The sequence below is a fragment of the Urocitellus parryii genome, chromosome 4 (assembly GCF_045843805.1).
Source record: "Urocitellus parryii isolate mUroPar1 chromosome 4, mUroPar1.hap1, whole genome shotgun sequence".
NCBI classification, from domain to species: Eukaryota; Metazoa; Chordata; class Mammalia; order Rodentia; family Sciuridae; genus Urocitellus; species Urocitellus parryii.
In genome coordinates, this window is record NC_135534.1 from 10,990,681 (window position 1) to 11,015,408 (window position 24,728).

At 46.8% G+C, this 24,728-nt stretch overlaps 2 protein-coding genes across 4 annotated transcripts; both read left to right on the forward strand.

Annotated features, from left to right (window-relative positions):
• The first annotated feature begins 165 nt into the window (after positions 1-165).
• On the forward strand, positions 166-9,232 carry Mta2 (metastasis associated 1 family member 2). Its single transcript, XM_026407617.2, has 18 exons — positions 166-672; positions 1,371-1,438; positions 1,736-1,829; positions 3,326-3,443; positions 3,579-3,642; positions 3,829-3,946; positions 4,259-4,361; positions 4,547-4,646; positions 4,811-4,999; positions 5,104-5,178; positions 5,296-5,354; positions 5,895-5,992; positions 6,120-6,259; positions 6,756-6,984; positions 7,186-7,275; positions 7,782-7,900; positions 8,008-8,156; positions 8,423-9,232. Exons 1-18 carry the CDS (start codon positions 645-647, stop codon positions 8,586-8,588), a joined length of 2,007 nt encoding a protein of 668 aa, XP_026263402.1. The 5' UTR covers positions 166-644; the 3' UTR covers positions 8,589-9,232.
• A 1,974-nt stretch (positions 9,233-11,206) lies between these two features.
• Tut1 (terminal uridylyl transferase 1, U6 snRNA-specific) lies at positions 11,207-24,728 on the forward strand. 3 transcript variants are annotated; one of them, XM_077798052.1, is made up of 10 exons: positions 11,207-11,356; positions 13,438-13,628; positions 16,894-16,940; positions 18,076-18,320; positions 19,108-19,208; positions 20,332-20,801; positions 22,461-22,570; positions 22,727-22,837; positions 22,999-23,091; positions 23,514-24,728. In XM_077798052.1, the coding sequence occupies exons 1-10, from the start codon at positions 11,275-11,277 to the stop codon at positions 24,665-24,667; spliced, it is 2,604 nt and encodes an 867-aa protein (XP_077654178.1). In that variant the 5' UTR covers positions 11,207-11,274; the 3' UTR covers positions 24,668-24,728. The 3 variants fall into 3 exon arrangements, with proteins under 3 accessions (XP_077654178.1, XP_026263306.1, XP_026263307.1); XM_026407521.2 differs by lacking the exon at positions 16,894-16,940 and having other exon boundaries at positions 18,005-18,320; XM_026407522.2 differs by lacking the exons at positions 11,207-11,356; positions 16,894-16,940 and having other exon boundaries at positions 13,547-13,628.

A 24,728-nucleotide genomic window follows, 5' to 3' on the forward strand; every position in this document is an offset into this window, starting at 1 on the left:
CAAAGCCGCTTGCAAATAACCACGCGAAGTGCGAGGGCGCGCGTATTTCGGGGCCGCAGTCGAAGCTGTAGAGTTCCAGAGAGGAGAGAGTTAAGCTCCTCTCCTCTCCCGCTCTCGGAGGAGGGGCCGAGCTGAAGCGGAAATAATCGAGCGCCGGGCCCCGGCTGGCCGAAAAGAGCCGAACCATTTCCGGAAGCGGCCGATCTGTGGGGTCCTGCTCTCCGACCTGAGCCGAGCGCCGGGCCTTGTTCTCCGGATCCGCCGAAGGTGTTCCGGAAGGAGGCGAGGCGGGCAGGGCAAACCTTACCCGCGGCCGGCAGAGCCCAACGTCTGGTGGGACTCGGCGAGGGCGGGGGAAACCGGAGCCTGGCTCGGGTCCCGCAGGAACGAGCTCATTCCGGAAGAAGCCGAGAGGACCGGCGCCGGCCTCGGCGTCCCGGGCGTGAGGCGATAGCAGCAGCAGCGACAGCGCGGGCCAGAATGAACCGCGACGGCTGAGGCAGCGGAGCTGCTGGCTACGCAGACCCCACCGAGATTCCCGCGAAGCGCCATCCCCGCGCTGCTGGCTTCGCCTCGATCCGAGCCCTGCCCCCGCGAGCCTCCCGGACCCCTTTGTGCGGCCGGAGGCGGCGGCGGGAACGGCCATGGCGGCCAATATGTACCGGGTGGGGGGTGAGTACCCGGCGCAGAGGTGCGGGACCCGGGGCGGGAGAGGTTGTGGGCCGGGACCAGAGAGGCTCGGCACCCGGTGGCGCAAGAAGCCACGTCTGGGGCGGCATGGACTGGAGCACTGACCGGAACCGGAACCGCGACGGCGACGCGGTCGGGCATCTGGACTCCCAGAGAGCTGCGGGCATCCTCGACGGCACTCTGAGGGCTGCTTCGGGAACCCGGGACAGGGAGTGGGCTTGGGAAACTTGTTGAAGGGGCTGACAGTGCAGCGACGGGACGCGAGGGCCAGGGCGACCGCTTGGCCACCTGCGGGGGAGCTGCCTGGAGGTTTGCTCCTCTCGGTGTTTTGTGCGCCTCGGTTAGCAAAGTGGGGGGCGGGGAACTCTGCGCTAGAGTGAACAGTTGCTCGGTTTGCCGACGTGGGTGCAACTCCATCACTAAGTTGTGGGGACTGCAGGGGAACCCTTGCTTCTCATAACTTTGTTAAGTCTTAGATCTGAGTGAAGATCTGATTTTAGAATTAAGTGCGGCAGGGGTGGGGGGCATCCTTGTTTTCTTAGTGTCCACTTCTACATCTCAGCGTCCCTTCTACTTGGACCCTTGTCTCTTTTTGGTCCACTCAAGCTGACTTTCCTCCAGGTACTCTGGCTCTCCTACCTCTTCTGATCTTCCCGGTTCTTCCCCACCCCCTCCTACAGATTACGTCTATTTTGAGAACTCCTCCAGCAATCCTTACCTGGTTAGACGGATTGAGGAGCTCAACAAGGTAAGTCAAGCAGAACCCAGTCCCCCACCCCAAGTGGTCTCTTCTGGGATCTCTAACTTCCGGTGAGAGAGGATCCTATCTTAAATACCCATTCATATGCATTCATTCATTCATTTGATGTAATCAGGAAAGACTATTGGGAACTTAATGGGAACTTTACTGTTCTCTCTTGGTGGCTAAGGAAAAGGATTTGGAAGTAGGTCCCTTAGTAATTTATTGACTGCTGTTAGTCTTTTCTTTAGGTCTTCCACTTTCAAATGACCAATATTCACTACCACATTTTTCCCCCTCCTTTAGACTGCAAATGGAAATGTGGAAGCAAAGGTTGTTTGTCTTTTTCGGCGAAGGGACATTTCCAGTAGCCTCAACAGCCTGGCTGATAGTAATGCCAGTGAGTGCCTTCATTCCCCTTTCCCTCCTCTCCCCTTGATCTGAGGCCTGGGCATGTCCCTGCAGGTGTTTCCCCTGGTAGGGTGCCCAAGGCAGGGGTGTGAATTTGGGGGTTGGGAAGTGCCCTGTCGGTGGAGGGAGGCCTGTTTTTACTCGTTGGGGTTGGAAGCAGGGTGGTGAGACCATGATAAGAGAAGCCAGACTATAGTTTGTGTGTGTGAGAGAGAGAGGGTGGGGGGACAAATGTTTAGATTGGGGAGGAAGAGCTTTAGAGAAGAAGGGCTCTTGGGGGACAGTTTTTGATACAGTTAAGGCAGTGGGTAGTGAGTGTGAAGGTCAAGCTGAAGAGGAAGAGATTGTGAGAAGCCTTCTTAACAGGGAAGCAGGCTTATTTTGTAATCACAAGGTGATGAGTCTACACTGAAGGGAGAAAATAAGAAGGTGGCATCTGGTTGGAAAGTTTTCTTGCACTTTTTCTTCTTTTTCACCACTTCCCTTTCCCCCTCCTCTTTATTTTACATCTTTCTTTTTTCCTTTTGCCTAGTTTTTTTCTCTTTAAATTCTCATCTTCTTTTAAAATGTTTTTCTTTTAGTTTTCCTTAGCGTCTTTTCCCTTTCCTGCTTTGGTTTTCTTTCTTTTTGTTCCTATTCTTCCTAAATTATTTTGCTTTTTCCATGCTGCTTTGGTCTTGAAGAGGTTAATGGAGAGCTGGGCTTACCAAGTTCCCTGGCCCTTTGGGGTTTCCAGCCCCATCTGGCAGGGGCTGACCTTGGCCTTGTCCAATCAGAAGGGGTGTGGGGGGTGTGGTCCCCCTTGCCTTAGTACAGGGTTTCCGGTGCACACAGGCTAGGGGCGGAGCCATCTGCACCCCGCCCCCGTGCTCCCTGAGGTTGGGAACAATGCACCAATGAGCCTGGGCCTGAGGCTCTTCTACCCCCTCCCACTTTGATTGGCTCTTAGCCAGGTTAACCCTTTTCACCAAGGTTTCAGGGCAAGCTGCAGCTCCTTGGAGAGGAAGTGTTGGCACTGGCTTGAGAGGTGCTGTCCTTGAAAGCCCCACAAACTATTATTAGCCAAGTAGAAAGGGAGGGATAGTTAGGGTTGCGTGTGATGTGCAGAATCTCCTGAAATCTGAAAAGAGGAACTAGTAAACACAACCTTGTGTGATACTCTTTCATCTTACTGGGTTCCTGGACCTCAAGCTAGTTTAGAAAGAAAAAGCCAAGTGTGATATTCTTGCTGGGCCTGGTGTAGCAGTATTTGCGCTTTGAGCAGTGTCTAAACGTTGGTAGCTGGGTATGGGATGCATTTTTATGGCATTCTTTGACCACAGTTTTTCTTAATGAGGCATAAGGCTAAGAGAGAAAGCTGGTAGGTAAGGGTAAGATATCCAGGAAGAGTGAGAACAACTGAGCTAGGAAATGTTTTCTCTGGATTAGAGTTTCCAGGGTGCCTTCTTTCTGACTAGGTTTCTTTTTTCTGCCTTATTGTCCTAGGGGAGTTTGAGGAGGAATCAAAACAGCCAGGGGTATCGGAGCAGCAGAGACATCAGTTGAAACACAGGGAACTTTTTCTTTCTCGGCAATTTGAATCATTACCAGCCACCCACATAAGGTATAGGATGATCAGGACCAATGTGGCCTGTTTGTTCTTCTAAATAAGATACAGTGGAGGGGGTGGTATATTGGATATGCTGTGGAGATGGAATGAAGGGCTGATTCAAGGTTTTCTATAACCTGTTTTCTATAGGGGGAAATGCAGTGTGACCCTCTTGAATGAGACAGATATTTTGAGCCAGTACCTGGAAAAGGAGGTGAGAAGGAGGTATTAGAAGATGAGGGAGTGGAGTGGGTGTTGTCCCTAAAAGATAGGAGAAAAGTAGGACAGTGAAGATGTAAAGGTTGACAGACTGCCTGTCTTGGGAACTCTGGGTAAACCTCACTGCTCCCCTGCCTACTTGGACTACTGCCCTGCTTACCTTTTCTCTCCCCATCTCCAGGACTGCTTTTTTTATTCACTGGTGTTTGACCCTGTGCAGAAGACACTTCTAGCTGATCAAGGGGAGATCAGAGTTGGTTGTAAATACCAAGCTGAGATCCCAGATCGTCTGGCAGAGGGTAAGCACCAGGGGAGACTATATGACTACTGGGTTATCTAACTCCCGTGGGCTCTCTAACATCACAGTCACAGTGATATGTCCTGGGGTATGCAGTGCACAGTCTGTAAGGCTCTGTGCTGTGACTCTGATGGAATGGGTCCTTAGAAACCTGAAAGGGGCAGATGGGCTCAGCTGGGAGAATTCTGAGAGTTTTGAAGTGGTTGATAGACTCCAAGTAGGCGGAAAGGAGGAAGGAGGTGAAATTGTGAGTAATCAAGACACCAGTTACTCTCCTTCCTTCTCCCTGATGATGCCATTGTTTGTTCTCCAGGAGAATTGGATAATCGGAACCAACAGAAGATGGAGATGAAGGTCTGGGACCCAGACAATCCTCTCACAGACCGGCAGATTGATCAATTTCTCGTGGTGGCCCGGTGAGGGGTGGGTGGATGGGGAAGATGGGCTGGGGGAGGTGTGGCCATAGTTCTGAGTCCTACCCATTCTTAGAGATGGGCTTTATTTGTTTTTTGGTATGGCTATTTTTCTTTTTCTCCTATGGCTTAATTCCTCAGTCTGTTTGTACCTTCTTTTCTCTTTGACTTCTCAATATCTCCCTTAGAGCTGTGGGGACCTTTGCGAGAGCCCTAGATTGCAGCAGCTCCATTCGGCAGCCAAGCCTGCACATGAGTGCAGCTGCTGCTTCCCGAGACATCACTCTGGTGAGCAGAAGTTGGTGGGTAGTTGGGCTGGCGGGGCTTTGTGGGGATCTGCAGACCTTGGGAATAGGAGAGGAGAATGTCTCAGGAAGTAGGAATATTTAAAGAGCAACAGGCTAGTGGTGCTGAGACTTAAGTTCTTAGCCTTGTCTCTGCTTTCTCTGTAGTTTCACGCCATGGACACATTGCAAAGGAATGGCTATGACTTAGCTAAAGCCATGTCGACCCTGGTGCCCCAGGGGGGCCCAGTGCTGTGTCGGGATGAGATGGAGGAATGGTCTGCCTCTGAGGCTATGCTCTTCGAGGAGGCCCTAGAGAAGTATGGGAAGGATTTCAATGACATTCGCCAGGATTTTGTAAGTGGATGGGGCTAAAAGGAGAGGTGGGAGAGGTGGTGGGTCAGGGAACCCAGACCTGGGGCCAGATACAAGCTCATCTTTCCTCCCCCTGCCCTTCTTAGTTACCCTGGAAGTCACTTGCCAGCATAGTTCAGTTTTATTACATGTGGAAAACCACAGACCGGTATATTCAGCAGGTATGGTCTGGGCTGGGGAGGCTGTACCACATGCTTTTTGTTCACCTCTGCCTTTGAAGTTGATGACATCTTCCCTGCTGAGAGCCTCTGAATCTTCTCTTCTTTCCCTTCTTGCAGAAAAGATTGAAAGCTGCTGAAGCAGATAGCAAACTGAAACAGGTCTACATCCCTACCTAGTAAGTAAGGTGGGTAGGGGAGGATGGCATGATTTCCTTCTCTTCCTCCAACCTGTGCCTTTCTCAGTGGTTGGGGGTGAGCAGGAGGCAGAATCAAATTATACAAATAGGGGCTGGGAATACTCAGTGATAAACACGTGCATAGCATGCATGAGGCCCTGGGTTTGATCCCAAGGACCAAGTTTTTTTTTTTTTTAATTTTATGTGTGTGTGTGTGTGTGTGTGTGTGTGTGTGTGTGTGTGTGTATATATTTTTTTTTTTCTTTTTTTTTTAAAGCAATCCCAGCTACTTGGGAGGGTGAGGCAGGGTGATTGCAAATCTGAGGTCAACCTCAGCAACTTAATGAGCCCCTAAGCAACTTAATGAGACCTTCTTTTAACATAAAAACTATAGCTTAGTGGTAAAGATCCCATGGATTTAATATGCAGTACCAAAAAAAAAAAAAAAAAAAAAAGAGAGAGAGAGAGAGAGAGAGACAGGGTGGAAATGAATTCTTTTCCTTGACTTCTTTCCCCTATTTCTCCCACTTTTTTCATTAGCACTAAACCAAACCCTAACCAGATCATTTCTGTGGGTTCAAAGCCTGGATTGAATGGGGCTGGATTCCAGAAGGGCCTGACTTGTGAGAGCTGCCACAGTGAGTTTCAGGGAGGGACAGGGATGCTAGGGGTGGGTGGGAAGCCTGCTCTAGCCCAAGAGTCTAAGGGGCTCAGGTAGCATGTTTCCCACCAGCAATTTCCCCTTTCCTCTCCATGCTCCTATAGCCACACAGTCTGCCCAGTGGTATGCCTGGGGCCCACCCAACATGCAGTGCCGCCTTTGTGCTTCCTGTTGGATCTACTGGAAGAAATATGGGGGACTGAAGACCCCAACCCAGCTTGAGGGAGCTGCTCGGGGCACCACAGTAAGGATCAATGGGAGGGACAGGCAGAAGAGAGCAGTGAACATAGTGATATAAGCTTGAGGCAAAGGCCAGAATACCTACCTGCTTCCATGGGGATGGTGTGATGGGCAGGGATGCTTGATAGTATTGGGCAGCCCATTATATTGGGGTGTCAGTAAAGAGATCAAATGGCTGTGTGTGGCTCATGCCCATAAATCCAACTACTCAAGAGGCAGAGGCAGGAGGATCACAAATTTGAGGCCAGCTTGGACAATTTAGCAAGTCCTTATCTCAAAATAAGAAGGGTTAGGGATGTAGCTCAGCAATAGAGAGTTTGCCTAGCACATGAGAGGCCCTGGATTCAATCACTAGTACTCCAAAGGGGAAAAATACAAAAATCAATCAACCGAACAAAACAGATCAGGCAGAAATAAATTGCCCTCTGCAGGTATTAGAAGAAAAAAGGGAGCCTTAGTGCCAATCTACAGTCTCCCTTTTTCCTATGCCCTTCCTCCAGGAGCCACACTCGAGGGGACATTTATCCAGACCTGAAGCCCAAAGTCTCTCCCCCTATACTACCAGCGCCAACCGGGCCAAGCTGCTGGCCAAGAACAGGCAGACTTTCCTGCTCCAGACCACGAAGCTGACCCGTCTTGCCAGACGAATGTGCAGGGACCTGTTACAGCCAAGGAGGGCTGCCCGACGACCCTATGCCCCTATCAATGCCAATGCCATCAAGGCAGAGTGTAAGGGCATGAGTGGCCGGGCTAGTGGTGGGTTCAGGGGTGCTCTGGCTAGATACCAGTGTTTCTCTGGTAGTTTAATGACTGTAGAGATAGTAAGCCACGGAAGTTTTATTATTATTATTTAGGAGATTAGACCTGGTTCATGCCCCAGAAGAAGTCTGAATAACAAAACCCCTTCAGAATTTTTATTCTTTTGTCTAGGCTCCATTCGACTTCCTAAGGCTGCCAAGACTCCACTGAAAATTCACCCTTTGGTGCGGCTGCCCCTGGCAACCATCGTCAAAGATTTGGGTATGGGATGGGGAACCAGACTGGATCCAGGGTGTGTAGAGGATATGGACAGTTAAGAGTGGTGTCAGGCTCCCAGTCCTACTGTGAACTTTCTTTTTACATTTTTCTTTCCTACTGATTCCAAGAGATTTAGTCTTAACCGACTATATACTTTTGTGGGTGTGTATTTTATTTCTTTATTTTTGTGGTGTTAGAGATGGAACCCAGGGACTCATGCATTCATGTTAGGTATGTGTTCCACCACTGAGCTACATCCTCAGCCCTATAATGCTTTTTCATATCTATATTATCAAATCAGGTTATATCTATAACCTGATTTGATAATATATTCATATGATTTTGGGGGGGGGGAAGTATTGTTAAATAGCTTCTCAGAGCATTCCCCCATCATTACTTTTGAGAATGCTTAGGCAAACTGCTGGCCCGAAGAGATGGAGGTGAGAAAGGGAAATTACATAGGGAGAAGGTATGAAATTTCTGTTTTATTTATTTATTTTTCCTGACAGTGGCCCAGGCACCTCTGAAACCAAAAACACCTCGGGGCACCAAGACACCAATCAACAGAAACCAGCTGACCCAAAACCGGGGCTTGGGAGGAATTATGGTGAAACGGGCCTATGAGACTGTGAGTTGAAAGACTGGCATAGGCCAAGCTGAATTGAGTGGACTTTTGTTTCTGATAGGAATCGGAGGGGAATTCCTCCCTCATTGCTCTATTCCATCCTTTTCCAGATGGCAGGGGCAGGGGTCCCCTTCTCTGCCAATGGAAGGCCTCTGGCCTCAGGGATTCGTTCAAGCTCACAGCCAGCAGCTAAACGTCAGAAACTAAACCCAGCTGATGCTCCCAATCCTGTGGTATTTGTGGCCACAAAAGATACCAGGTAGGGATTCCATAATGAGAGGGGCTGAGAGGTTGAGTACCCAGTTTGTTGGGTATGGGAAATAGGAGTTTCTGAGCAAGACTAGCTCCAAGAAGACTAGATGGAAAAAAAGAGAAAAAGACACACACACACACACACAAAATGGGGGTGCCAGAAAAGAATGGGCTGGACGGCAGAATTACAGAGTGAAACTCTGGGGTTTTACTTGGGGGTCTAGTTAGCATTCTCTAAGTCTTTTCTGTTCCTGTCTTGCTCTTTCCCGCTAGGGCCCTGCGCAAGGCTCTAACTCACCTGGAAATGCGGAGAGCTGCCCGAAGGCCCAACTTGCCTCTAAAGGTGAAGCAGACGCTGATTGCAGTGAGGCCTCCAGTCCCTCTGCCTGCACCCACACATCCTGCCAGCACCAATGAGCCCATTGTCCTAGAGGATTGAGCATCTGTGGGGAAGGGAGGTGGGCTGAGATAGAGGGTGGGTGCCTAGGACACCCAAACCTCCCTTCCCTTTAGTATCAAAGGGAGTGAGGAGTGAGAGAGTATGGGAGCAAGTGCATGTGTGTCTCTGGAGGGGTTGGGCGCCCTCTGGTGCTGCCACCTGTGGCTTGTCCTTTTCCCATGTTCTCCATGCTTGTGATGCAGGGCAACCTGCAGGAACTTGGCCCATGTGGGCACCTAGCCTAATTTGGGGAGTAGGACCCACTGTTGTCTTGGGGGGAGGGTTTTTTAATTTTTTTAAAATTTTGCCTCCCTTTGTGAAAGGGGATGGGGGAGGGGAAGAGGAAACAGATATCAGGTAGTGGTACCTGGTTGGGGGAGGGGGGCGTGCACTGCCATGTCTTTTTTTTTTTTTTTTTTTCCTAATGGGGGCTTCTCTTCCTGTCCGGTGTCCGGACTTTCCTAATTGGAGTCTGAGGCCCCTAAACTGGCATCAACCCTAGTCCATGCTCGCTCTTTCTTCCTTCCCCCTCCCTGTCCGCCTTTTGTACGCCAATCTTGGAAATAAAGATCTTTTGTCCGTTTTTTTAACCTTGGATTCTGTAATTGGTTCTTATAATAACAAATAAAAAGCTGTTTTCTTCAGCTCCTCCTGACTCACTTGTTCTCTCCCATGGATGTGTGTATTGGGGAATGTCTTTTAAAGGACAAAGGACAATAAAAAAGGTACAGATGGTGCTTATCCTGGGTACAGCTTTATGAGATGTAGCCTGAACTGCCTACTTCAGCGGGCCTTCTTGGGGAACCCAAACTGTTCCCCCAGCTCCCAGTGGTGCTGGAGCCCAAGCATAATCTTGGCCAAGATTCATCCAAGAAAGATGAGATAAATTGGCTCCCTGATGGCTATAGGCCTCCATAAGAAGGGGTGTGAGGGTGCTTCTTCTTCTTTTTCAGCTATTACTGCCTCTCTCCCTTAGGGAATTCTGGATATTGCTAGTAGCTAAGGTAAATTGTAGCCCACCTTGGTATGTTGTGTTGGGTAGAGTAGAATCATACCACCCAGCTCCGTGGAGTATGTGTATAGATTGCTGCTTTAGGACCTCAGGGCCAGCCTCAACACCTGCCTTGAGAGGGGCATGTGCTTTTTCCTGCTTTTTAGGTCTGGGAGACAAACTGACTGAATGGAACCCAATAGGAAGAATGCCTCAGTGGGGGAAAGAGTCCAATCTACTCTGTTTAGGCACCTTTTTTTTTCCCTAAAATTTGTTTTTTGTAGTTGTAGGTGAACACAATACCTTTATTTTATTTATTTATTTTTATGTGGTGCTAAGGCTCGAACCCAGGGCCTTGCACATGCAAGGCCAGCACTCTACTGCTGAGCCACAACTCCAGCTCCTGTTTAGGCACATCTTTAGGGACAATTTGCTCAGGCTGAGTGTGGGGGTGCACACCTGTAATCCCAGTGGCTTGGAAGACTGAGACAGGAGGATTGGGAGTTTAAAGCCAGCTTCAGCAAAAAGCGAGCTGCCAGGGAGCTGGGGATATAGCTCAGCTGGTAGAGTGCTTGCCTGGCACGCACAAGGCCCTGGGTTCCAATCCCCAGCACCGCAAAAAATAGAATAGGAATGGGCATGTGGCTCAGTGGTTTAATGCCCCTGAGTTCAGTCTCTGGCACCGCTCCCCACCCCCCTCCAAGTGACTTGCTCAGTTACAGACGTTGTTTATCTGTCTCAGGTCCACTGCTCTTTGCACTATTCGAAGCCATCAGCTGATTACTACAGCATGAGGTGCTTAGCTTATTTGATAATCCTTCCATCTTATTAGGGTCCCTGTCCCTAGGGGCCTTCCCAGCTCCCTTACTTTGCCTTTTATCCTACATCTGGGTGGTTATCTGGAGGAAGTGACCACTATTACTAGTCTGGACATAGTAGCACTTTGCCCCTCCAATATCGTTATTTCAACTACCACCATAATCGTTTCCAACGCATTACTTTGAAGTGGGCCCGAGACCCTGGAGATTTCGTACACCACGCAGTCCACTACCTTGGAAATAAAGAGCCTGGCTCAGGATTGTAATGATGTGGTTGTGGCCTCATGAAATCCAAAAGGTACCGGGTGGGAGCAGAGCTCCCCAGTGAGGGCTACTAAGCGGGCCTTAAACAGTTGTTTGGCAGAACCGGACAAAAGAGGGAGGAGCAGCCCCTGAGGATGTTGGACTCCCTGGGCTCCTTAGGATAAATGATTGAATGCTGCCCATCTTCCGTCTTCACTTACTGGCTAAATTTGGGGTTAAGGGTGCAGCCGCGCTAGGGTCTCTACAGTTCCGAGAAGAGAAGGAGCGCACCGCAACTTGGCAAGAAAACTGACCAGCTGTCAAACAGCGGACCTGGCGACGCCAACCCGACACCAGTCTTCGTGAATGCCTTATAAATATTCATGATTCTTTGGGCCAATCAACGCCGGACCTGGTCAGAGCACCCCAATAGGCGTCGTAGATGGGCGCTAAAACAGGCTAGAAACGGAACCCTGATTCGAAGGTGATAGGTTTCCGGAGGAGTGTGCTTGCGCGGATGGTAGCTTTACGCCACTTCCTGTAAGACTGGCGGAAGTTGCTTCTGAGTGCGAAGCGGTTTGGAAGAATTCCGGTGGCAGAAGTGGTTGCATTTTGTCCGTACGGGAGAGTCGTCATGGCGGCGGTGGATTCGGATGTCGAATCGCTGTCGCGTGGGGGTTTCCGCTGCCACCTCTGCCACGTTACTACAGCCAACCGTAAGCGGTGGCTAGTGAGGGGGTGGTTGTGGGTTTCACCTTTGGGTTCTAGCGAAAGTTAGGTAATTGATCATAGTTCCCGTTAAGTCGGTTGGTAGGGTCACTCACCTCCTCTTTCAATCTGATACGAACGAGAAGATTGGAGAGTGGGAAAAGTCCCACCACCTTACGCCTTTCCTTTCCAATACAGGAAATCTCCACGATGAAAGTTTTATTATTTGCTCTTTAACCATCATCTACCGGACATCTGCTCTTTGCCTGGTCCTTTGCTGGCTTTTTTTTTTTTTCCCGGGGGGCGGGGGCGGTGTTCAGAGATACAGGAGCTCATCATCTAGATTGAAACATTTCAGTGCTCTGTGGATGTGTTTGGAGAGCTGTGACATTACAGAGAAGGCAGTAATCAAGTTGGGGAATACTTAAGAGGACCAGAGATGAGGACAGGTGAAACTGTATGGCATAAATGGTGCAGAAGGTATCAGGAGGAAAAGGCAGAGGTCTTTGTACAATAGTGCAAAAGGCTCAATGAAATCTAGAATTGGGATCTTCCTGAACAGAGTGTTCTGTTCTTTTTTTCTCTGCGAATGGTACTCCACCATATGTCTTTAGTAGGACAAACCAGAAACCCAGGAGTCAGTCTTTCTTATTTATTTATTTATTTGAATCAGTTATACATGACAGCAAAATGCTTTTTGATTCATTCTACACAAATGAAGCAGAATTTTCACTTCTCTGGTTGTACCCAAAGTCGGGTCACACCATTCCTGCAATTATACATGTACCTAGGGTAATGATGACCATCTCATTCCACCATCTTTCTTACCCCCCATCCTCCCCTCTACCCTAGGAGTCTTTCTTGACCCCACAGATACTTTGGTGGCATCAAGCAGCTGACTGGTAATAAAAATAATACTGGCAGCTAATTTTTCCACTTTTGGCCATGTATCAGACTCTGCCAGGTGCTATATATGAATAATAGCTTTGTGGTAGGTACTTTTTTATCTTCATTTTATTCTGAGGAAACTGATGCACAAAGAGGTTAAGCAACTTGGCCAAGACTCACACAGCTTCACAGGGCTGGGATTTGAACTTGGTCAGTGCAGTTTCATATTCTGTACTTGTAGTCACTATTCACATATCCACATTTGATTCATGCTGATCATCCAGGAACTTATGTTTATTCAGTTCTTCTCTATATGACTTGGATAAGTTGCCTGTTAAATTTCTTTATAATTTTCAGGTGTTATTCTACCTAGCATTATATATATATATATATATATATATATATATAGAGAGAGAGAGAGAGAGAGAGAGAGAGAGAGAGAGAGACATATATATACATATGAAATTTATTTATTGATGGTTTAACTATGTTCCATCAGTCTATATATAGGACACCCATAAAATTTTAAATTGAATCAGTGTGGTGGCACACAACTGTAATCCCAGTGATTTGGGAGGCTGAGGCAGGATGATTGCAAATTCAAGGCGAGCAACTTGGTGAGACCCTGTCTCAAAACAAAAAATTTAAAAAGCCTGGTGATGTGGTTCAGTGGTAGAGCTCCCTGGGTGTAATCCTTAGCACCAAAAAACATAAATGAAAAAAAGCCTGAACGTGAATAATGTTTTTAAAAAATATTTAGTTTTTAGTTGTAGTTGGGCACAATACCTTTATTTATTTATTTTTATGTGGTGCTGAGGATTGAACATGTGGTGCTGGGTTCACAGGTGCTAGGCAAGCACTTTACCTCTGCGCTACATCCCCAGCCCCTAAATTGAATGATTTTATAGGTGTCTGAAATACAGGATGATGTACATAATGGATTTAGTTAAGAACTACTTGTAGTGTCGCAGTTCTCCTGGAAACCACTTAAGACAATGTACCATATAGACAAATAGATAAGAATGTCAAATATGAAGGGAGCCAGGACTTTGTTTATTTAAAGGTCACACTGTTTATTTAAAGATCACACTTTCTGTGACTTCAAAGTATCAGTAGGATTTAAGTATGCACAGAGCAGAGCCAGAAGACAGATACACTGAAGAATAATTTGGATGTTTTTGTCTCACACTTGTTTCTGCAGGACCCAGCCTAGATGCCCACTTGGGAGGCCGGAAGCACCGGCATCTGGTAGAACTTCGAGCTGCCAGAAAGGCCCAGGGACTTCGAAGTGTGTTTGTTAGTGGCTTTCCCAGGGATGTGAATTCTGCCCAGCTCTCTGAGTACTTCCAGGCATTTGGACCTGTGGCCAGTGTTGTCATGGACAAAGACAAGGTAGAGTGAATAGCTTTGGGGGTAGAGTGAGTCAGGTGTGCTATATACCAAAAGAGACAAACTAGTAGTTTGCTTTGGCTGGTTCCTAATGTGGCTTGTCCTTTGTGGATTCCACATAACTTGAGATAGCTTTGTGAGATTCTCATCCCTTTCCCATCCCCTGTATTTTATCTGTTCCTGTGTTTAGCACTGCATTCTGAGTAGTGAATGGGATAGATATGGTTCCTGCTTATACAGAGCTTACAATCTAGAGGAAAAAGTAAACAATGTAATGAATAATTATAGTAAAAAATTGGTGCTTATAGACTACTATACCATTGGCAGTAACTACATTAAGATCTGTGGTGATTTGGTCAGAAAAACCTGACCTGGACAGTGCTAGACAAACAAGCTTGTTTGTGGTAGTATTTTTTGCCTTGCTTCCATGCAAACCTTTTGTTACTGTTTCTTTAGTCTCTTGAAACAAATCCACTATTGTGATGCTGTATTGTTTGGTAATATTGTGGTTCTGAAGCTGCATTCTGATTATATAGGTGGGGCTTAGGTGATCACTTAGGGGCTTAGGGGCTGAGGGAATAGCTCAGTAGTAGAGTGCTTGCCTAGCATGCCTGAGGCCCAATCCCCAATACCACACACACAAAAAGTTATCCATATTTCTTTAGCAGACCAGGTCTTCTTTTAGAAGATTTTATTAGTGCTTCCATTAAGCAACCAAACTTCAAGTGGCTTGGATAAAAGCTTCATTTTTCTTGAGTAACAAGAAGTCTAGCCTGGGCAGTCCATGGTTTTATTGTTTTCTTGCTCTGTCAGTATTGACGTGACATGTGGCTCTCACTAGGTTGAAGGGCAGAGTATAAAGGGCTAATGCCTGCTGATTCTGACACCCTTTTCCCCTTCCTTCTGAGACTTTCTTGCTAGACTTCTTATATTTCCTCAGACTTCTGTCACATGTTACCCCTAGCTGTAGGGAAGCCTATGAAATTAAGTTTTTTCAGATGGGCACTTTGTTTCTGAACAAAGTCAGGGTTCTGTTAATAAGGAAGAAAGAAAATGCATATTGGGTGGACAGTTGTCAGTGTCTTCCCCAAGTTAATTTTTTTAAAAAATATTTTATTTACATTTTAGTTTTCGGCAGACACAACATCTTTGTGGTGTTGAGGATTGAACCCAGGCCGCACCCATGCCAGGGGGGCGCGCTACCGCTTGAGCCACATCCCCGGCCCCCCCAAGTTATTTCTTCAGAAACCTCAGTGTCCCCATTTTTATTGATAATTATTTCTTCTGCAAAGAATGATCTTTCCCATTAATTAGTTATTTAATCAATATGTTGAAGCTAATATAGTTATATGAATTATATGTTGATATATAACACATAATATTAATTTAAATATATATTAACAATATATTATAATTAATTAAGTTGGAAATTCTGGAGTTTAAGAAACTACTTGGGAGGCAGCCACAAGTTTTTGCCCTCTCTAAATTTTAGAGGTGTTTGTTAAATGGAAATAATACATATGAGCCTTAGAAGTAGAGTGTGTGAATTGCTTGATTTATAATAAGCTCTAAATAAATGGTAGCTCTAATTAGGGATGGGGGCACTGAGAAGGGAAAAAGGGCCAGGACACATCAGCCTTCTGAATCTGCTAATTCTCCTCTCTCTGAAGTTTTTGAAAGAAATGTGTGCATCAAGACCAGGCCAGGCAAAGGGAAACTTAATTTCTAGTTGGGGCTTTGGTTGCAAACTTGATGTTGAACTATGGTCTGGTGTTTTATGATTCCTGAGAGATTAGCCTGTGCATATTCAAGTAGCTGCCTTTGTCTTTGGCTTCACTTAGTTTCTTTATAACTCTGTTTGGCATAAAGGTAGAAGTGAGGGAGGAAAGGATAATTGAGATATGATTTTAAATTTAGATATGATTTACATAGCATAAAAAGTCACCCTTTAAAAGTATATAATTCAGTCCCAGCAACTCAGGAACCACAAGGTCAGCTTCAGCAATTTAGCAAGACTGTCTCAAGACAAATAAAAAGCGTTGGGGACATAGTTCAGTGGCACAGCATGCCTGGGTTCAGTCACCAATACAATACTACAAAGAAAAGTATATAATTCAGTGGTTACTATATTTATTAACACTCTCCAATCATCAATATTATCTAATTCCAAGATGATTTTACTACCTTAAAAAAAAAAAATCCCATACCCTTTTTGGTCACTGCCCATCTGTGACTCAGGACCTATGTGCTGGTGAGGCCATTCCTCCAGTTGATTTTTTTTTTTTTTTAAATATGTTTTAATTGTCAGGGCTGGGGTTATGATTCAGCAGTAGAGCACTTGCCTAGCACATTCGAGGCCCTGGGTTTGATCCTCAGCACCACATAAAAATAAATAAAATAAAGGTGTTGTGTCAATAGTTCTTTATTTTATTTATTTATTTGCGGTGTTGAGAAACCCAGTGCCTCACACATGCTAGGTAAGTGCTCTACCCCTGAGCCACAACCCCAGCCCCCCCAGTTGATTTTTTTTGTATATGGTATGAGGTAAAGGTCCAACATCATTCTTTTGCATATGACTATCCATTTGACCAGCACCATTTATCAGTAAGACTGTTTTTTTCCTCCTGGGTCTTGGCACCTTTGTTGAAAATCCATTGACTGGAGATGTGCATGTTTATTTGTGTGACTCAATTCCATTCCCTTCATCTTTTATGCCACTATCACATTGTGTTTGTTACAGGATGCCTTTTTTTTTTTTTTTTTTTTTTTGTACTCTGGATTGAACCCTGAGCTTTGTCCCAGCTTTTAAAATTTAAAAAAATGTTTTTTGAGACAGGATCATATTAAGTTGCCCAGGCTGGCCTTCAACTTGCAGTCTTCCAGCCTCAGCCTCCCAAGTTCCTGGGATTATAGGTGTGTGCCACTGCACTTAACTGAGGGTCCTTTTTTATAATGAGGATATTGGCTCCAGCTTTACTACTGGAGAGGACATAAAAGAATAATGCATTTTGCCCCCAAACACTCATGTTTTTACTGCTTCTGCTAACATTTTACCTTTAAAAAATATGGTTCAGGACTTGGGTTGTGGCTTAGTGGCAGAACACTTGCCTAGCATTTATGAGGCACTAGGTTAAATCCTTAGCACCGCATATAAATAAAATAAGTCCACTGACAACTAAATAAACAAAAACAAAAACGTGGTCCAGTGATTATGATTGAATTCACTCAAATCATAGAAGCCTGGCCATTATATTGCTGTTTTTTCTAGATGCTAAATCCCTTGAAGATCAGATTTATGTATTTACATTCATGCCTGTAAGTATGTTACATAGATTTTTTTGTGTGTGTGCTAGGGATTGACCTAGGGCCTTACAAATGTTATGCTGTGCTCTACTACTGAATGCTGAGCTATGTCCCCAGCCCCACACAGATTCTTAAAAGTTTTTTTTTTTTTGTGTGTGTGTGTGTGTGTGGTCTTGGGATTGAATCCACGGCCTTGCTCATTCGAGGCAAGTGGTCTACCATTGAGTTAACCCCCAGTGCCATATGGTTCTTTTTTTTTGTACTGGAATTGAACCCGGGTTCACTTCCTCCAAGCTATATCCCCAGTCTTATTTATTTGGGTACTAGGGATTAAACCCAGAGGTGCTTAACCACTGAGCCACATCCACAGCCCTTTTTATGTTTTGAGACAGGGTCTCACACAGTTGCTTAGGGCCTCACTAAGCCAGCTGACGCTGGCTTTGAACTTGTGATCCTCCTGCCTTAGTCTCCTGAGCCACTGGGATTTTAGGTGGGCACCACTGCATCCAGCTTATGTTTGATTTTGAGGCAGGGTCTTGCCAAGTTGCTGAGGATGGCTTCGAACTTTCAGTTTCCTAAGTTGCTGGGGTTTCCAGGGGTATGCCACTGCACCCAGCCTATATGGAGTTTTCATAAATGTTCAGTCAAACCAGGAAGAGTTAAGGAATGGATCATATTATAGCTTGTGAAATCATATTGTTGGGAAAAATAAGGAACAATAAATAGGTAAAATGAGATTTTTTCCAGAGGCATACTGGGGTGAGAATATGATGTATGAGAGAGAATTCTGAGAGACAATTGCTTTTCTTTCTTTTTTAAACTTTATTTATTTATTTATTTTTATGTGGGTGCTGAGGATCAAACCCAGGGCCTTGCACGAGCAAGTTGAGCGCTCTAACCTCTGAGCAACAACCCCAGCCCGACAATTGCTTTTCTAAATAGATTCCCTGTTAATGAAAACAACAAGTACATATTCCCAATGCATGGGTTTATCTGCATTTCAAAGAATCTTATCCTTTGTGGGAGCATGTGTTTGGATTCTTGGTTGCAAAACCATCATTCCTGTGGTTTGCCAGGGAGTATTTGCCATTGTGGAGATGGGAGACATGGGTACTCGGGAGGCTGTCTTATCACAATCCCAACACAGCCTGGGAGGACATCGCTTGCGGGTCCGGCCACGGGAGCAGAAGGAGTTCCAGAGTCCAGCCTCCAAATCCCCCAAAGGAGCAGCGCCTGATAGTCACCAGCTGGCGAAAGCACTAGCTGAGGCTCCAGATGTGGAAGCACAGATGGTAAAACTTGTCCAGTTGAGGGAATTGTCTGAGGCTGAGCAGCAGCTTCGGAGCCTTGTGGTGGCCCTGATGCAGGAGGTCTTCACAGAGTTCTTCCCTGGTAAGTCCCCTGCCGCAACGTGTGATCCCTTCCTGTTCTTTGCTCTGCCGTGTCTGCATATGTAGGTCTCCTCACCTGGAGGTATTTATTTGATTGGTCTTTCATTTTTGTACTCCACTGCCGGGTTTCTGTTCTCTCGACTAAAAGGCTCAGGGGTCACTCTAGTTAAACTGGGCTAACTGGGCTGCATGAAATAACCACACAAGAGACACAAATACCTTTTTCTTTGGGGTCACTGTGACGGCTCCTCTGACCTTAAGGGTCTGCAGAAAAAGAGCGAGAGCACATGCTGACCCCTTTTATTGAGGAGAAGCTATTCAAATAAGGCAAGGGGTCAGGTTTCAGGGGCTGAGTCTATCTTCATGATGTCCACTGTCAGCAGGTTGATTGACACCTGGGTAGGCCACACCCAAGGGCACAGTAAGAGGAGGGGACACACACAAGGCACTTCCATGGAAGATTCTATCCTAAACAGGGCAAGGGGTTATATTACAAAGCAACAGGTGAGCATAGCTGTACCCATGGGGCTGTAGGAAGACACACCCATTTCTGTGACTGAGGGCCTCAGCATCCAGCTGGGGAGTGTAACTCAGTCACCCATAATAAGGTTGGCCTCCCACACTCCACTATGTTCTGAAGTCTCTTGCTCTTCCCTAATGTTTCTGCACCTTTTTTTAAATATATGTATTTTTTAGTTTTAGGTGGACACACACAGTATCTTTATTTATTTATCTACTTTTTAATGTGGTGCCAAGAATCAAACCTTTGTTCTCTGCTTGGCACTTAGGCTGTGTGGTCCATCCTTTTGGCTCGTCCATAAACAGCTTTGATGTCCATGGCTGTGATCTTGACCTCTTCTTGGATCTGGGTGACTTGGAAGAGCCCCAGGTGAGTGATCAGGGAGGCAGGCAGGGAATGGTCATATGACTGTGGGCAAGTTCTTAACCTCTCTGCCTTAGTTCTACATTTATAAAGATGGGAATAATGGGACCTATGTGAAAGGATTATTGTTATTGGAGAAATGTGAATATGGATGGATAAAAGGTTATAGAGTAATTTTAGGATTATGGTTTTGCTTATGTATATTTTCTGACATCTAATGTACACATTTTATTTTTGGAATAGGAAAGGGCTATGGTTATTTTTTAATAATTGACTTTATTTTTTTAGGCCAGTTTTAGGTTCTTAGAAAAGTGAAGCAGAAAGTAGAGTTCCTGTATACCTGTTGCCCCCACAAAAAGTGTCATTGTTTTCTTTGCAGTGCTGGGATGGAACCCAGGGCTTCAGGCATGCTAACTAAGTGATATACCACTAAGCTGCATCCCCAACCCCCAAAAGAGTTGTGTTCTCTTTCTTTCCTAGGGATTATGTACTACTGAGCTATATTGCCATACCTTTTTTAAATTTTTATTTTGAGACAGGGTCTTGCTAAGTTGCAGAGGCTGATCTCAAACTTGCCTCAGCCTCCTGAGTTGGCTGGCATTATAGGCATGCCTCATCTAGCCTGGCTAGGGGTTGTTTTCTTGAAAAACGCCAATCTCTATTTCTTTACACACACACAATTTGTATCTTCAGAATCACTTAAGAGAAGGTTGCGGTCATCATGTCCTTTTACCCTTAATATTTTAATGTGAATTACTTACGAACAAAGGCACTCTAGTGTGTAACCCCAGTACAGTGATAAAGTCCAGGAAATGTTATACTGGTACAGCTGTCCTGACATTGTCCTGTTGTATTTTTAGTCTTTATTTTGGAATAGTTCCTCTGCCTTTCTTTGTCTTTCATGACAATGATAGTTTTGTAAAATATAGACCATTTTATAGGATTAAAAGTTTATTTTAAGAAAGGATTGTTAGGAGGAAGGAGAAAATGAGTTAATATTATGTAAAGCCCATAGAATAGAGACTGGCATATAATAACTGTTAAGTATAGATACTGTCTTGGGGTCAGAGATGTCCCCTGGTTAGGGGATAGTAGGAGAGGCATTCACACAGCTCATTTCTATTCACAGTCAGTCTTAAAGGCTCCCGAGTCTCCATCATTGGATTCAGCCCTTGCTTCTCCACTGGATCCTCAAGCCCTGGCCTGTGCCCTAGCCTCCCCTCTAGGCTCACAGTCTCCAGCTTCTCCCCAAGATTCTGAAGCCCTGGACTGTGGAACTCCTTCCTCCTCCCTGGCACCCCAGACTCCGGACTCAGCTTTGGCCTCTGAGACTGTTGCCTCTCCCCAGTCCCTGCCTCCAGCCTCACCACTGCAGGAAGACAGGGGAGAGCAGGACCTGGGAAAGGCCCTGGAACTAGCAGAGGCCCCAAAGGGGGAGAAGCCAGACGGAGCAGCAATGCTGGAGCTGGTGGGATCCATTCTCCGGGGCTGTGTCCCTGGGGTGTACCGAGTCCAAACTGTGCCTTCTGCCCGGCGCCCTGTTGTCAAGTTCTGCCATCGACCTTCTGGTCTTCATGGTGACGTCTCCCTCAGTAACCGGTACCTTTGTGTGTGGTAGGGAAAGGCTAGCTGAGTTCTGGGGTGCTGGGGAGGGAGTCCTGACTTGGGAATCTTCTGTATCTGCTAAGTCAAGGGGTCCTTGTTTGGTTCTATCTCTGCCATTTACCTCTCTTATCTGGTTTCCATTTCAATGTTGGTAAAGTGTGTTCTTTGAAATACTATTTTTAGAAGAAGTAGAAGAGAGTTCTGTGACTACATGAATTTGGGAAAGGTAAAGTTAAATTCAGACAGGATTCTCCCTCTCTTCCCTTCTTCCCCTTTCCCTTTCTTTCTTCTTTCCTTACTGTATAGCTTTGTTTATCAAAGGCTCTGAGAGGTCTTGTAATAAATAGCAGCTCTGTGAATGGCAAATTCTTTTTTTATGGTGCTGAGGATTGAACCCACAGCCTTGTGCATTTGAGGCAAGCACTCTACAACTGAGCTAAATCCCCAGCCCTACCCAAGTTCATTTGACATAATTTTTTTTTGTGTGTGGTACTAGGGATTGAATACAGGGCTTCCTCAAACACTGCGCTACATCTTCAGCCCTGACTTTTTTTTGGTGGGGGTGGGGGGGGATGCCGCAGTCTTGGCTGGGCACAGAATCACGAGCCACTCACCTTGTAGATTGAAACAGCAATTCTTTATTCCCGAACTCACACCGGCCTCTACACACGTTCTGGGGAAATTCAAGTTCTCCCGCACAATTCACGTCCCAAATACTTTCTGAATTCCAAGAGAACTCAACGGGAACTCAGGCAGCAGGAACGCCCTATTCCCAGTAGCAATAACCTTAAACCTGGAACTTCCCTAAACCCAGATTGTCTTAAACCGGGAACACCCTAAACCCAGATTGTCTTAAACCGGGAACACCCTAAACCCAAGGAGCTGGATACTTCCTCAAACCTGCAGGATACACCTTAAACCTGGATCCACTCTGGTCCTTGAGCAGGGTCACCTTTCTCAAACACACATGCAAGGTCACAGCGAATTTCCAAGGCAAGTCCATTTAACATGGGGTACGCTGGCAAGGAAATTTCGATGTGTCATTCCTACTTGGCAATGGCCCTCAGCAGGGGGAGTACCAGGGATTGAACTCAGAGGCACTCTGAGTTGAACCACTGAGCCACATCCCCAGCCCTAGTTTGTATTTTATTTAGAGACAGGGTCTCACTGAATTGCTTAGAGCCTCGCTTTTGCTGAGGCTGGCTTTGAACTTGCAATCCTTCTGTTTTAGCCTCCCAAGCCACTGGGATTACAGGCGTGCCCCACTGTGCCTGGCTTTCAGCACTGATTTTGACATTCTTTTGCATAGCCTCTCAGAAGCTCCAGCTTTTATTTTTCCTTCTTTTTTTTTTTTGTACTGGGGCTTGAACCCACTGGTACTTACACTGAGCTGTCTTCCAGTCTTTTATTTTTTATTTTGAGACAGGGTCTGGCTGAGTTTCTGAGGCTTACCTTGAACTTGTGATCTTCTTGCCTCAGCCTCCCAAGTTACTGGGATTACAGGAGTGCACCACTCTGCCCAGAGCAAGACCAGTATTTTGGTAACACTTCGGGAAACATTGTTTATTTTATTGCAGCTGGCCCTAGATCTGGAATGAGAGCTAGTAGGGTGATAGCTCTCAAGCCCTAACACCCTTGTCTCCTTTGTTCCAGGCTAGCCCTACATAATTCCCGTTTCTTGAGTCTCTGCTCTGAGCTGGATGGGCGAGTCCGGCCCCTTGTGTATACTCTCCGCTGCTGGGCTCAGGGTCGAGGGCTGTCAGGTAAGGATGAATCAGAATAGAGTTGGTCTGAGTTGGATATCAGAACGAAGGATTCAGGGAGAGAAGGGTGCACATAGGAACCAGGGTTGAAAAAACTGCCAATGAGGGGTTTGGAAACACCTCTTCCCTAACTGGAATGATTGATTATTTACACAGGGAGTGGCCCGCTTCTGAATAACTACGCCTTGACCTTGCTTGTGATCTATTTCCTTCAGACCAGGGACCCTCCTGTGTTGCCCACTGTGTCCCAACTCACCCAAAAAGCAGGTATTTCAGCCCAGCCTCCACTTTCTACTTCATCAGTTTTGTGCCTCTGCTTCCTTATAAAGCCACCATGGAATGAGATTTCTGCTGTCAACCCAATTACAACCCCTCATTCCTCCAATCTTCCTGTTTCCAACTGACCCCCTCCTTTTTTGCTTTCACAGGTGAGGGAGAGCAAGTGGAAGTTGATGGCTGGGACTGTAGTTTCCCCAGGGATGCCTCAAGACTGGAGCCCAGTACCAATGTGGAGCCCCTCAGTGAGTCTGGGGAGCCTGGGGAGGACTGGTAATAATCTCAGTCTCTGTAGTGGTAATGCATCATACTCACTGTGCCAGGCATGGTTCTCAAAGCAGCTCCATGGCTGCTGGTATTGTTATGGCCATTTTACAGAAGAAGAAACCATGCCCTGGAGCAGTTCAGTGGCTTGCCTAAAGCTACTCTGCTAGTAAAGGCAGGGAGAAGCATCTGGGAAAGGACATGGCTGGGGTGTAGGAAGGGAGGCTTGACCTCTTGTTTATAGGGATCAGAACAGAGAAGCCTGGTTTCCCAGGACTCTTCTGAGCCCCTTGGGAGGGAAGAAGAAAGTCCTGCTAAGGAAGTAGCTATGGTGCAGGACCTGTCTCAGTCTCAGTTCCAGCTTCCAACTGACCCCCTTTCCCCAATCCACCTCTTCCTCTAGGTTCCCTGCTGGCTCAGTTCTTCTCCTGCGTTTCTGGCTGGGATCTTGCTGGCTCACTGCTATCCCTGAGGGAGGGTCAGGCATTGCCAGTGGCAGGGGGCCTGCCCTCTAATCTTTGGGAAGGTCTGCGCCTTGGCCCCATGAATCTCCAGGACCCCTTTGACCTGAGTCACAATGTTGCAGCCAACGTGACCAGCCGGGTGGTTGGGCGACTACAGAATTGCTGCCGAGCAGCAGCTAATTACTGCCGAAGCCTCCAGTACCAGCACCGTTCCTCTAGGGGTCGGGACTGGGGGCTGCTCCCCCTTCTGCAGCCCAGCTCTCCGAGCTCCTTGCTGTCTGCCATGCCCATCCCCTTACCCCCTTTTCCCTTTCCCCAGCTCACTGCTGCTGTGGTCCAGGTGTTAAGAGAAGCCTTGGGATGCCATATAGAACAGGGAACCAAGAGACCACGGTCAGAAGGATGTGGGATTGAAGAGTCTCTCCAGGGAGGGACGAACAAAAGATTGAAACTTGATGGACAGAAAAAGAGCTGTGAGGAGGGAAAAGAGGAGCAGCAGGGATGTGTAGGGGACCACAGTGAAGATGGGGTGGAAGAAATGGTTATAGAGGTTGGAGAGACACCACAAGACTGGGCCATGCAGAGTCCTGTGCAATCAGGGGAACCACCCCTGATGACGAGAAAGTATCTAGCCACTGGAGAAGAGGGACAGCCAGGCCATGTAGTGCTGCTGGCTGAGCAGGGACCCATGGGACCTAAGGTGGCCCAAGAAGAGATGAAGGGTGAGACAGGGAAGGGGGCATCTTCCCAGTCTTCAGTGAGCTGGCGCTGTGCCTTGTGGCATCGAGTATGGCAGGGGCGACGGCGTGCTCGGAGACGCTTGCAGCAGCAAACCAAGGAAGGAGATGGAGGCAATGCTGGCGTGGGAGCAGAGTGGCTGGCAGTAGAGGCTCAGGTGACCCAAGAACTGGGGGGGCTGAACAGTTGTGAACAGAGACCAGAAACTGAACCCCTTCTGGCCTTTGTGGCATCAGCCTCTGAGGCTGACCAGACTCTCACCGTGACCCCACTCCGGGACTCCCAAGGCCTGTTCCCTGATCTCCATCATTTCTTACAGGTTTTTCTCCCTCAAGCACTTAGAAAACTCCTCTGAGGACATGGACCCTAAGGGCAATAAAGCTGCTAGTTTAATACAGATACTCTCTAGTTTTCTC

Excerpts from the sequence above, each read along its gene's own strand:
- Mta2 (XM_026407617.2), top strand. The coding sequence starts at position 645 with ATGGCGGCCAATATGTACCGGGTGGGGG. Across the intron at positions 1,439-1,735 it reads GGATTGAGGAGCTCAACAAG|ACTGCAAATGGAAATGTGGA; the intron begins GTAAGTCAAGCA and ends CCCCTCCTTTAG. Across the intron at positions 4,362-4,546 it reads CAATTTCTCGTGGTGGCCCG|AGCTGTGGGGACCTTTGCGA; the intron begins GTGAGGGGTGGG and ends TATCTCCCTTAG.
- Tut1 (XM_026407521.2), top strand. The coding sequence starts at position 11,275 with ATGGCGGCGGTGGATTCGGATGTCGAATCGCTGTCGCGTGGGGGTTTC. Across the intron at positions 22,838-22,998 it reads CCAACTCACCCAAAAAGCAG|GTGAGGGAGAGCAAGTGGAA; the intron begins GTATTTCAGCCC and ends TTGCTTTCACAG. Across the intron at positions 23,092-23,513 it reads TACCAATGTGGAGCCCCTCA|GTTCCCTGCTGGCTCAGTTC; the intron begins GTGAGTCTGGGG and ends CTCTTCCTCTAG.